At 36.4% G+C, this 14330-nt stretch overlaps 1 protein-coding gene across 2 annotated transcripts; it reads left to right on the forward strand.

Moving 5' to 3' along the window:
- Nucleotides 1–5768: 5768 nt before the first annotated feature.
- On the forward strand, nt 5769–12680 carry irf4b (interferon regulatory factor 4b). 2 transcript variants are annotated; one of them, XM_084431603.1, is made up of 9 exons: nt 5769–5922; nt 6128–6327; nt 7573–7759; nt 7946–8031; nt 8120–8222; nt 8313–8420; nt 9603–9935; nt 11155–11267; nt 11381–12680. In XM_084431603.1, the coding sequence occupies exons 2-9, from the start codon at nt 6130–6132 to the stop codon at nt 11546–11548; spliced, it is 1296 nt and encodes a 431-aa protein (XP_084287729.1). In that variant the 5' UTR covers nt 5769–5922; nt 6128–6129; the 3' UTR covers nt 11549–12680. The 2 variants fall into 2 exon arrangements, with proteins under 2 accessions (XP_084287729.1, XP_084287728.1); XM_084431602.1 differs by having other exon boundaries at nt 5878–5996.
- Nucleotides 12681–14330: the final 1650 nt, after the last annotated feature.

Consider the following 14330-nt stretch of genomic DNA (forward strand, 5'->3'; position numbering starts at 1 on the left):
GCCTATTCACAAACTGTTTGCTCAAGCATAGCGTTTTCTCGGAGTTCACTGTGTGCTTTCTACCATGCACAAATAAAAATGTCATTGAAATTTTGCTGTGTAATTCAGCACTCAAACACATCAAACCAACAATTACTAAAAACACACACAAAAACTGATTTTCCACGGGCATTTTGCACTAGTTGGATAAATGCTGCGATTATGTCCCGCCCACGGACGCTCGGCGTCTCTGGGAGTGAATGGAGGAGTGGGCTGGCCTAGACGCCGGGCTTCTGCGTGATGATTGGAGGGTCTGTCGAAAGGCTGCATCTCCTTTTGATTGACAGTGATTTCCTACAATAAAATTGTATGCATACTTGTCGAAATTGCTAGCCAATTTTCATAATACATTTCACACAATTATTTATATCTTTATTATTATATTATTACTTATTATATATTTTTTATATTATTATTTGTAATAATTAAAAAATAATTATTAAAATAATAACAAAATATTAGTAGTAGTAGTATTTTTATACTTTATTATATTATTATTTATACCTTTATTATATTATTAAATGTATGCAATTACACCTAACTCTGCTGGCCATTGAGAAGACACTGGTCAAGTCACTGGAAACGACACCTAGTTGTACGACAGGGTCACAGAGCATTTTCTTGAAAAGGAACATAGAGCAGAATTTAAGTACGGTATAAATAAATGGACAATTTTTATGATGTAGGCCAAAAATTTGCTTCCCTTCTTTGAAAGACCAGCAGCCGCCAAACAATGAATAATGGTAAAACGTTTCCAAGTTTTAAAGGTTGTATCAGTGATTTCAAATAATTGGATAACAATAGCTTAAGCATGGTGCTGAAGCACCCCTAAAAAGTAAGACCCCTAATCTTTCCTAACGATCCGCTAGCTGCCCGCCCCATAAGCAGGCCGTCAAAAAAACGCGTCTCTGTAGGCAGCCTAGGCTCTGAGATCTACACACAAAACCAATTGGTTTCACCGCGGGGGTAAGCCGAAAATGGGTAAGCTTAACTTCCCTTAACTTTTCCCATTCATTCTCTATGGTAGTGCTTAACACTACGGATGCAATATACGTTTGGCCACACGTAGACTTCCTGGCGCTGTTTCGCCTTTTCCGTGGCGGGGAATTTAAAAAGCGTATTGTGTCATCCGTCAATATTCGCAGAGGAGGAGGGGCCGAGGGGGAGACCCGTTTTACGATCGGAGATATTTGTTTGTTAGCAAACTTGTTTTGTTTTGTTACCGTCTAATCTACCCGCAGACAGATTTGGCCTCAGGTGACCGCATATACATTATTATTCATATATTTTATCATTTAAATTGCATGTATATTATCATGTAATCGTATTGTTAATTGTGTTGAATGGTTTGTGATGTTAAGAAACAGTAAACCAAACTTCTCGTTATAAATACAGCTGTTATTTAATAAGAGTATCTTTGTTTGTTAAAAATTAATGAATAAATAAATGTGATAATAGGAAAATAAAAAAAGGAATAAACGCATTATCCCCCCCCCCCAATTTATAATTTTTTTCTTTTATATTTTAATGTTTTTTTTTTCTTTTTAATTTTATTTATTTATATATTCATTTATATTTATTTATTCCAATATGTATTTATTTCCAGATTTATTTATTTTAACCTTTATTTATTTAAATTTTATTTATGTTTATATTTATTCTTACATTTCTTTGCCATGCTTGATAACTAGGTGGGTTGGTCTTGCTTACCAAATATAAAAATGAATTAACAAATAAATATTTTTTTATGTACATATGTATAAAAGCAGAAAATAAATAAAGAAAAAAAAATACAAAAATGAATTTGATTAAAAATAAATCATATTTATTTTATCAAAGTCGTTTATTCCTTTATTTATTTTCCTATTATCACATTTATTTATCTTTTTATTCATTTACATATGTATTCATTCATCTTTAATTTCTGCAGGTTTGGTCCTCCTATAATGTAATTAATATCACACACACACATATATATTACATTTAAATTATTTTTTTATATATATCACTGATGATTTAGTTAACTGTCTTATTTCACTTTAAGTATTTTCATGCTTATGCTGAGAAGCTAATAAATACATTATGATGTCAGAAAAGCATCATGAAGAAAACAGTCTTTTTTCCTGGGAAAGCCCAAGTGTCTTTCAGGAAAGGACCATCAGGCCACATGTTCTCACCAACTTTAGATTTTTTTATTATTGTTGTTGTTTAATCTATCATTTTAAATTGTTCAATTTATTTCCATTTGTTCACTAAAATACCAAAAGTTTTGTCCTTGTTTGCATTGTATTTTAGTATGTTTTTAAAGTTAATTTTATTGACTTATTGCTCAGATGTGTAAACACTAAATAATAATAACTGTTAATATTGAACTCTGTACATAATTATTTAATTTAAAATATTTCTTGTTTTTTTCCTGTGTTCTCCATAATTTTAGATTTTATTATTATTAATGTTGTTGTTGTTTAATCTATAAGTATTTAATACATTACCTTTTTCAGTTTTATATAATAATATGTATATATCTGTACTATAAATAAAACAAAACTCTCTATTTGGTGTTTATTGGTTATATTTCATATATATTGGATTTCTGTACATAGTTTTACAAATATAATGTGAATATCTCAAATAAAGGTCTAAAACATTATCAAAATGTTCTTTTCAATTATTCACATTCAAATGTTTTCTATATTAAAGATAACTATACCTTATTATTATAATGTAAAGGATTATTAAGTTAATTGCACATCTTTTACATCCTACACAAGAACAAATATTACAAGTTTTATTTTATTTTTGTGCACAAAGTTCTTTCATTATATGTTAATCGTACTTAAAGTGTATCTAGATTTAAAAATTATTACCAATTCATTTTATGGTATTTGTGGCCGAGACGGGAATCGAACCTCTAATTTGGTGTATTATTTCTGGCCCGCCTCCCTGGAATTTCCTCCGTTCCTATTGGCTAGCAGCGCTCTACACCTAAGGGAATCGAACCCATAATCTTACCGTTACAAGTGCCACCGCTCTACTGTTTGAGCTACAGCATCACACCTTTGTACGCGTCTCGAGTTATCAACTGATGCTGAGACGATCAAATGGAGTTTTTGGAAAATGATCTTAAATAATTATAAATAATCTGTATTCATATGTATTAATCATGTTGATAATAACAATGTTGATATTTGTAACAAAAAAAAATATTACATAGTAATCATGTAAATTTCCTGCACCTGTCATAGACGACCAAAAAAATTACCCAGTTCAAAGGTCCAATGTTGAACGACAATATGACGTCCAAGTTGGGTCATGGTTGGACGTCCAAATAGTGGACCTAGTTTGGACGTCGAATAGATGTCCAGAATTGGTCATGGACCGACGGACCCAATATAGACATGATCTGCACGTCTATCCGACGTCCAATGTTTAGTGGGCTGGTTCAGTCCCAAATGATGGCCTACAAAAAGGTCTCATTGCCAAGGTGTCACACAAGACACATCTCATGATGGGTAAAAGCAAAGAGCTGTCTCAAGACCTTCGCAACCTAATTGTTGCAAAACACAATGATGGCATTGGTTATAGGTGCCATTCTAAGCTTCTGAATGGTCCAGTGAGCACTTTTGGGGCCATAATACGGAAGTGGAAAGACAATAATTTCACCATAAATTTGCCTCGACCAGTGCTCCTCGCAAGATTTCTGATAGAGGAGTGAAAAGAATAATCAGAAGAGTTGTCCAAGAGCCAAGGATCACTTGTGGAGAGCTTCAAAAAGACCTGCAGATAGCAGGTAATGTTGTCTCAAAGAAAACAGTAAGTAATGCACTCCACCGCCATGGCCTGTATGCACGCTCACCACGAAGACTCCATTACTGAAGAAAAAAGCATGTTGAAGCTCATTTAAAGTTTGCTGCACGACATTTGGAAAAGCCAGTGAAATACTGGGAGAATATAGTGTGGTCACATGAGAGCAAAATTGAACTGTTTGGATGCCATAATACACACCATATTTGGAGGAGAAATGGCAGTGCACATTACCCTAAAAACACCATACAACTTGGTGTTGGCTCTTGGACAACTCTTCTGATTATTCTTTTCACTCCTCTGTCAGAAATCTTGCGAGGAGCACTGGTCGAGGCAAATTTATGGTGAAATTATTGTCTTTCCACTTCCGTATTATGGACCCAAAAGTGCTCACTGGACCATTCAGAAGCTTAGAATGGCGCCTATAACCAATGCCATCATTATGTGTTGGAACAATTAGGTTGCGAAGGTCTTCTTGAGACAGCTCTTCGCTTTACCCATCATGAGATGTGTCTTGTGTGACACCTTGGCAATGAGACCTTTTTGTAGGCCATCATTTGGGACTGAACCAGCTGTTATTAATTTCCACTGACAGGGGGCTGGATTGCTTTTTAACTACTGTAAGTTTTCAGCAGTTGTCTTGGCTTTCCATGCCTTTTTGCACCTCCCTTTCTTCATGTGTTCAATACTTTTTCCCTGTGTCATTTCACATTATTACACATAACTTAATTTCTGAACTTATTTTTGTTTGTTTCTTTGTATGTATGGCTTACTTGGGTTGTTAACAACATCTGGTGATATTTACTGAGAAAAATGATGACGTGTTCAATATTTATTTCCCCCGCTGTATATATACATATTTTTAATGGATCAAACATGTCGAGGTGATGAAATTTGTAACCTTTCTTTGCAAAGATAAAAATAATTATATATACATATACATATAGGCCTACATATATATATATAATTATTTTTTATCTTTGCAAAGAAAGGTTACAAATTACTTCACCTCGACATGTTTGATCCATTAAAAAAAAAATCTTAATAGACTCAATGAAAATGGGGTAAGAGGGCAAACATTAATATCTGATATTTTACAATTTTATGATAGCATTATCGTGAACTATGAACGAGTTATCCCATCAAACCATAGTCTCCCACTACTACTGGAAGAAATGACTTTTGTAGGATGAGAAACATTTATTTTATTGCTATTTCATTATCTGTTATAGATTGCTGAGAATGTTCCAGTACTGCCCTCTGCTGGCTTCAAATGGACACTGACCGGCCTTATGAGAATGCCACTGAGACACCACTAGTGAAATACTCTCACATAGTTTGGAGCTTTCTGATGACGGGGGAAAAAAAAAAAAACTTTTCCAAACAAATTACACAGCTGATATTCTAGCTAGCCTGTAAAATGACAAGCCACATAAATCGTGATAGTTTATAATGTATAGCGATAGGCCTAGATGGTTAGTTTGTGATTGTCAAAATGTTTGACACGCAATAGTGATATTTTAAAATCGTAAATCTTAAGAAAGTAGGCTACGTTTATATATTTAAAAGAAAGACAATATAGGTGGTGTAAACTGGTAGGCCTATTAGAGGCCGAGTCATCTGGAACATATTCGCGTCACTTGAATTCACCATAAACAAATCAGTACGATTTATTAATATTTTCAGAACGTTTTTTAATCTGTTGATTAAAAAACGTGTTATTCAACGAGCCCGCTAATTTCTGTAGAGTTGGCTAATCTTGCATGTGCCCACTTGGAAACCAGACAAAGATTTGGACAAACAAATGCACAAAATGATAGGCCTATCTATAAACACAGCTGACATTTCAACGTCATCGAATTAAAAGAAATCAAATTTCTTTTATTAAACACCAAAAGTCCCGCTTTGGTGAGCGTGGGTTTAATACCATGAGCAGCCCCCGCGCGCTTACGGGACGTCCGTCGTGTATCTCACGCGCGCTGCAGGTGCGTGGAATCCTGTGACTGTGTGTGTGGCGAACGCTCCGCCCCTGTCAATGCAAACGATTGAAGAAAAGTCGCGGTCGAAAGCTGAACTACGGTACTGACACATTTCAAAACTCGAAAGCTCTGAAAGAGGGCACCACGCGCTTCTTCAGGCTACAACTTTCTGCAGTAGGCTGCATATCTCGTTTTCAATTCAGACTTACTTGCGTTTTTTAGTTATTTATTTATGTACTTGTTTTAACCATTTCGATTTAATTTGGTAATGAAAAGATCTGAATGAAATACGTTTTTCTTCTCAGATATGTGTTCGGATGAAGAGCGCGCGACGACGGGGGGCTCCGGTAACGGAAAGTTGCGTCAGTGGCTGATCGAGCAGGTGGACACCGGAAAATACCCTGGACTCGTGTGGGAGAATGACGAGAAGAGCATCTTTCGGATTCCGTGGAAGCACGCGGGGAAGCAGGACTACAACAGGGATGAGGATGCGGCGCTCTTTAAGGTAGGCTACAGGCAGATTGAACATGGAGGGGATGAGAAACGTCAGTTACAGTAACGCATGATTTCTCCCATGGGATCTTAGCCTACTCGTGTTGCAAACAGTTATAAAATACATTCAAATACAATTCTTAGACAACGCATGTTTCCAATTTCCAATCCAAAATTTTCCATATTTTTACGGGCCTTAAAGTTAAAAAGTGTCCATGGTCGTTCGGAGACAGTAAAACATCTCACTGATGCTCTTCGCATGGTGACCACAAAAATTACCACATTTTTCTTCATTTTTTTCAATGAAAGTAATGTAGGCTACTATATTTTAGTTTTTATTTAATGTTTTCTATTTTTAGGGTTTTATGGTCGTTATATTTACGCAGTAGTTTATTCACGTTTTTTGCATAGACCTGAAAATTGAATTTCCAACTTGAACTGTCGTAAATCTTAAATGCTTTAAAGCAGATGCTTAAGTTTGATCTCTTTTTAAATACGACACTTGGAAAATGATTGCTAAAGTGAACTTAAAAAAGTGATAGAATTTTACATTTACTGTTATGAAAAATGCACCAAAATACTATTTTCAATTTTCATTTTTATATGAAATCTGTATTTTCGAAAACACGTTTTACTCTAAAACTGCAAGAAAATCAAAGCCATAAAAAAAGTTGTGTTCCAAATTTGAGGTTGATATCTCAAAAAACGAGCTCTCAGTAAGATTTTAAGTACCAAAAGATTTCATTAAATGAAATTTGTCTCCCATTGGAGCACAAGTGTGACTGTTTTTTTCAGGACCATTTAACCTTTTTGAATCATGTCCATGATTTTTTTGTCTTCACATAGCAAGCGCCAAAACCTTTACCAAGTTTCATACCATTCCGATGAAGTAAGAAATAAAAACACCTTACTTTTTTTGGTCAAAAATGACATGTATGTAAATGTGTTTACATAAGCAGTGTTTGCAAAATCAAATATCTTGCCTTTTTTTATGAGAATGGCAGGTGTTTTTTTTCTTCAGGTCAAAATGTTTGATATTCAGGATTCAAAAATAAGTAATAAAATCGGGGGGGGTTTTCAAGATGGATGGAAAGTACTTTTTACATGTTTAGCATATGAAAAAAAAAAAAAAAAAAAAAAAGTGTATAAAAACCAGCATAAAACAAAGATTACATTCCTAGGAACTTGCCACATGTATTTTATACCAGATTACTTGGAATATTTCTCATTTAACATCCTTGTATCTGTTTTCCTGCAGGCGTGGGCACTTTTCAAAGGCAAGTACCGGGAGGGGATCGACAAACCTGACCCACCAACTTGGAAAACACGTCTTCGGTGTGCTCTTAACAAGAGCAATGACTTTGAGGAAATTGTGGAGCGCAGTCAACTTGACATATCGGACCCCTATAAAGTGTATAGGATTATTCCGGAAGGATCCAAAAAAGGCAAGGGAGAAGAAAAACATCAAAGGCATTCTAAATGAGCACACAAGCTTGTGTAGTCCATATTCAGTGCTCTCATATTTCTTCATAATGTAAATGAAGGACATCAAACAGATTAGAACAGCTGTTAAATATTTCTTTAGATATCTGATGAAAACAATGAAAATATACAATATTTTAATGTTGCAGGTTCCAGATCTACTGATGATTCACAGTCCAATTCAAGCTCGCCTAGTTATCCAATACACCCACCTTATGCACCAGCACCTTCTCAGGTTAGAACCAAACATCATCTTAGTTGTACTTTGGCTTGTGTGTTCAGATCTTTGCCCTTCGGATCACTGTATGCGCTTGTCATTACAGGTGTGCAACTACATTTCTCCAGCAGAGAGAGGATGGAGGGATTACCCCACCCTGTCTGAGATCCCTTACAGCCAGAGCCCCTACACTCCACGCTGGGACCCTGGTACTGTCTTACTGTGTGTTCTTGAAAGAGAAAGTATACAAGAAAGTTCATGTAGCAAGCAATTGCAATGGGGTATTTCTGTATACGCAGGGTACCAGTTCAGTGGCTCCTTCTTCAGTTGCAATGCATCTGATTCACAGCCGTCACCCTTCACCCTGGACACCAGCATGAGATCCGCTGAGGCTCTGGCCCTCTCAGGTACTGCACACGCTCAAACACGATCATAAACAGACAGGCTTAACAGGAATGGATTGATTGCTCTTAAAGTATTGATACTGATTTTGTATCGAGATGATCTTCTAGATGATTTCGGAGATCGGTTTGAAAAGAAAAGTGGAACAGTATTAAAAATTCTGACCAATAACTAAAAGTCTGTAATTATTTTCATGTGATGAGGCAATCAACAGCATAACATCATGTAAGCATCACAAAATGATGATGTAGAGAATGAAAAAATGGATATTCATTTTGAGATTTGAGAAAGATCACATTTAAAGTCATGATGTTACAGAGCAGATATTTTCTGCTGTATTGTGACGCACATCTGAGTGAAACAGATTATTGAAAAAGAAAGAAAATGGACTTTTTATCCATCAGTTGTTGGCTGAATGGAGACAGATCTGAATGAACGCTTGCAGTCAGTTGTAAGAAAGGGTTTAGTTTAAAGGGATAGTTCACTTTAAAATGAAAATTCTGTCATCCTTTACTCACCCTCAAGTTGTTTCAAACCTGTATGAATTTCTTTCTTCTGCTGAACACAAAGGAAGATATTTTGAAGAATGTTAGTAACCAAACAGTTAACTGGAACCATTGACTTCCATAGTAGGAAAAAAAAAAATTACTATGGAAGTCAATGGTTCCAGGTAACTGGTTGGTTACTGACATTCTTCAAAATATCTTCCTTTGTGTTCAGCAGAAGAAAGAAATTCATACAGGTTTGAAACAACTTGAGGGTGAGTAAAGGATGACAGAATTTTCATTTTAAAGTGAACTATCCCTTTAAGTGAACTAAATGATTGGAGAAGTCCGGCATACTGTCACCAGAGAGAAGATTGAGTTGATTATGATGACATTTTAATTTAAGTAACGAGGTAAAAAAAGAAGAAAGAAAGATCAATAACATGCATATAGAAAATAGATGGGGTGAATTTTCATTTCATGCTGACTTTTGTGTTTTTAAAGATTAACTTCAATTGAGAATTAGATGCTGACAAGTAATCTAAATGTTAAAAAAACTCTAATATTGGCTGATAGCTAGCTGATATGGTACTGTTCAGTTTGGCATTATATTTTTTCCTAGTTGTCTTGCCATCAACGGCTCCAATTAGGATTTAACTCGCGAGTTTAAAGACCATATTAAAGTTTCTTCTTCTCGATTAGATTACCGCTTAAATGTGGTGGTGTTTTACCGGGATGCCCTGGTGCGAGAGGTAACAGTGAACAGTCCAGAGGGCTGTCAGCTGGGTCCCAGCAGAGAGGGACAGGCCTTCGCTTCACCTGGGGCTCCAGAACTGGTTGAACTCCCTCATGCTGAAAGGGCATCTCTGGAGCGTGGTGTTATACTCTGGATGGCTCCTGACGGGCTCTACGCCCGCCGCCGCTGCCCCTGCAGGGTGTACTGGGAGGGAGCTCACGCTCCACCGACTGACAAACCCAACAAGCTGGAGAGAGAGCAGAACTGCAAACTGCTGGACACTCATCTGTTCATAACAGGTTAGTGCATGGTAATGTATTCATGTGGGCATTTCAGATAAATTATCTGATGACATTAAAAACCGGTTACTTTATCACTCATCTTTCTCAGCAAAACTGAGAACCATTTATTGTAAACCTTTATATCTCCGTCTTAATTCATTCACTGCTCGTGTACATCATCATACACACATTTTACAGTAAACAAACACATCAAAGCTTTTACAGTAAACAGTGTGTCTCATTATCTGTGGGTTGATATTTAGTGACAGTCAGTCATCTATGAGTTACAAGTCATTCACACCCACTTTCTGTAACAGATTCACCGATTGCTGTGATTCTCACAGAACTTTCCAGCATATGATGAGTACAACTCAAATACCACGGGAATCACATGTGCCACATTCGACCTAAAGCTCACAGTATGGAAAGAAAATAGAGAATGAAAATCATTTGCATTACAGAAAGAGATGAGATCATATGCTTTGCCCAATAGGCTTGAAAAACATCAATTCAATTACCTGCCATTTACAAACTAACACACTGTAACAAGGATGCAGCCAAATATATAAGATTCAAGATAATAGTTTACGAATTGGACATTTCAACCAGACATCGGAAAAGTCTGTCACATTTCATGCAGACATTTACAAAAACATTCATTTACAACCTTATTCAAAAGTTTGGGGTCAGTAAGATTTTTTTAATTTAAGAAATTAATACTTTTTTTTTCAGCAGGGGTGCATTAAATTGATCAAAAGTGACAGTAAAGACTCTTATAATGTTACAAAAGATTTGTATTTCAAATCAATTCTGTTCTTTTTAATTTTCTATTCATCAAATAATCTATAAAAATGGTTTTCACAAAAATAAGTTGTTTTCAAGACTGATAATAATAAGAAATGTGTCTTGAGAAGCAAATCATCGTATTAGAATGATTTCCAAAGGATCATGTGACACTGAAGACTGGAGTAATGATGCTGAAAAATAAATCACATTTTAAAATATATTCAAGTAGAAAATATTTCTCAATATTACAGTTTTCACTGTATTTTTGGTCGAATAAATGAAGCCTTGGTGAGTATAAGAGACTTCTTTCAAAAACAAAACACGGTACGGACCCCAATCGTTTGAATGGTAGTGTAGATCTCCATTATCTTCAACCATTTGCCGATGTATTTATTGATCTCACTTGCCATTGGCTGTGAATAAACTGTCTCCTCCTCCATATCTCCTGTAGAGTTGCAGAGTTACGCCCTGCACGCTCGTCCTGCGCCATGTTCCCAAGTGCTGCTATTCTTCGATGAAGAGAGTACTGATGCGCTAAGGCCAAGACGGACTTTCACAGTGCAGGTTCGTCTTTAACCTTTAAAATATGACATTTCTTTGGTTCTTTTTAACACTGATGAACAGTTATGAACAAAACATAACGATTTGCTTAATTTGCTTTTGTCATTGTGTCACAGGTTGAGCCACTGTTTGCTCGCCAGCTTCTCTACCTCAGTCACCCGGGCAGCATGAACTACATCCGCAGCCATGAGCTTTCGCACCTTCCTCCTGAACACGCCATCTCCCCGACCCAAGATTACCACAGAGTCATTACGCATCACCATAACAACGGCTCTCAAAACTGACCCTGGAGGCTTGTCACTCTGTGCTTAACCCTGGATTAAAGTCTTGTTTAACCCTGGGTTAAAGAAAGTTGAAATCCTGGATTACTGGGATAGTTCACCCAAAAATAAAGATTCTGCCATAATTTATTCACTCTCATGTTGTTCCAAAAACATGGACTTCCCCTGACTTCCACTGTATGGACAAGAAAACATTTCACAAATGATCTGCTTTCATGTTCTACAGAAGAGAGTCATACACATTTACAATGGTATGAGGCTGAGTGAATAATGACAGAATTTTCATTTTTTAACGAACTATCCCGTTAAGCTATTTTCACACTTGTAATTTTGAAAGGAGGTTAGCGCCATTTTTAACCCACGGTTAAGACGTTCTGCTTATCAACAGATAATGGACAAGAAGTTATTACGGTAAAATAGCTGGCAGGCTCAGCAAGTGCCATACTTGTCCAATCAATATGCAAACAAGAATGTTAACCCAGGGTTTAAATCTCGAAACTTGACAACCCAGGACTAATTACTAACCCAGGATGAACATTGAACAGTGTGAAACATGGAAGAATATAACCTAGGACTTGTTGTAAAAAGCCCACAAGTTTTGTAAGCTAAAGTGTAAAAGGCAAATGTTGGAATTCTACGGTGCACCTGGAGCTTCAGGACTCTAGAACTGAGCAGAATCCCACCAGAACGATCTAGAGTGCTAACAGACAGCATCAGGCGCAGACTGTTACGTGTCATGTTTAATACTGAGAAGGACGCAAATCTGTGTACAACTCACGAGGATAAATGATTGTATCATGTCGGTTTACTGTCAAATATGTGGGTTGTTGCTGACATGACAGAAAAGAATGTAAAGTGTGAATATTAGCTGTGACTGATTGTTTATTGCTACATTTGTTTGAGCTGTGATGTATTGCAGTTAGATAGTAAAAGCCCAAGAATTAGGATTTGGATGTATATAGGCTATGCATTTAGAAAAAAAAAAAAGAAAAAAAAAATTGATGAAAAGCTTTCAAATTCTGACAAAATTGTATACTTTTTATTCCACTACTTTTGCTTTTATGTCATTGAGGTGTCCAGAATACCTCAAAATTCATCCCAACTTTGGTTTTTAATAAAAAAAGGTGAAAAACTGACTGTGTGCACTCATTCTTGAAATGGGGTGAAAATTAAACATGGGCAGCCAAAAAAAAAAAAAATTTACAAATAAAATGACCAAATATGCTTTAACACACTATAGTTCAAAAGTCCGTACAGAACGTCAGGTAAATAAATAAATAATTCAAATAAATGGTGTCCTTCTGAACATTATTTATCGAAGAATCCTGAAAACGCATCACGGTTTTCACAAAATATTAAGCGGCAGAACGGTTTTCAACATTGACAATAATAGTAAATGTTTCTTGATCAAGCAAATCAGCATATTAGAATGATTTCTGAAGGATCATGTGACACTGAAGACTGAAGTAAATTCAGCTTAACAATCACAGGGATAAATCCCATTTTAAAATGATTTACATAGAAAACAACAATATTGCAATTTTTACTGTATTTTGCTAAGTTAAAAGCAGCCTTGAAGAGCATGAGAGACTCCAGACTTTTGAACGGTTGCGGTATTTCAAAATTATAGCAATGTTTCACTCTCTTTCCACTAATCATGCTCTGAGGATAACTTTTGCTTCTACAGGAACAGACACAAGTGAGTCTCTCCATCGCTGGTGTGGTGGGCTGACTGTGTATCTAGAAACGGGCTGGAGGGAATTACTTTCAGCCCCCACTGCAAACACTGGAATCCCCATGAACACGCGAGGATCTGGGGGACTTCAAGCCCTCGTTTACGTTGAACAGAAGTAATATGTTATCTGCATAGAATATAGACACAGGGTGTGTGTGACAGCACACACACAGGATGGTGTTTGTGGTTTGGAGACAGGATGGTGCGGGCAGTCTCGGCTTGATGACATCACAGAGGAAGAGGCAGACTGACAGAAGTATTATTTATTCTTCCTTCTCAAGTTTGTTGTTGTTGTTGTTGTTTTACCCTTAAAGCTATAATAAACAATGTTATGTATAATCCTGCTCAGCCTATTTCTTTTGAGAAGCGAATATTCGGATGAAAAAGTCTTAAACTATGCTATAGGATGAGACTGTTAGCTTTGGGATGCATGGGACATCCTGAGAAAACTTTTACACCAACAAAATTTCTTTGAGGTTTCCACTGTTTATGGGTTTCACGGCTCTACATTAGCTCATAAACATGTTTTGGATTAGTTTCCGCTGCCTACAGAGTGGAAAGGTGCAATCATTAAAAACTTCCCTTAAGCTGTACAGCCTGAGATCAATACACCCACTCCTTCACCTGGTGCCACATACGGCTTTGATGCTATTTTGTCAAACTGCTTTCCTTAAATGAGTGGGTGTTAAGCAACTCTAAATTTAGAAGAATAGAAATCAACAAACAAGACTTGAAGTGTTGGGAAAAAAGTTTTGGTTCGCGTCACTTCGCAACACCTTTTCAGGTTTACACAAATAATAGAACGCGTTACGATAAGACAACGGTAAAAACAAATATCCAGATCGTTGTGGAGTTTTCTTGACGCCATGTTGGCAGCCTGCGAGAGATGAATTTCGTGAATTCTTCAACGTCGTGACTCGTGAAGTTTAAAACTAAAGTATGCCTTCCACATTTCTATTCTAAAAATGTTTGTGATGCAATAAAACGTATCGAATTGTGTGGACGTCATTCTTGGCCAAGTGGTCATACCAATCTTGCACTCATTATTCC

Source organism: Rutilus rutilus (genome assembly GCF_951802725.1).
Source record: "Rutilus rutilus genome assembly, chromosome: 15".
NCBI lineage: Eukaryota > Metazoa > Chordata > Actinopteri > Cypriniformes > Leuciscidae > Rutilus > Rutilus rutilus.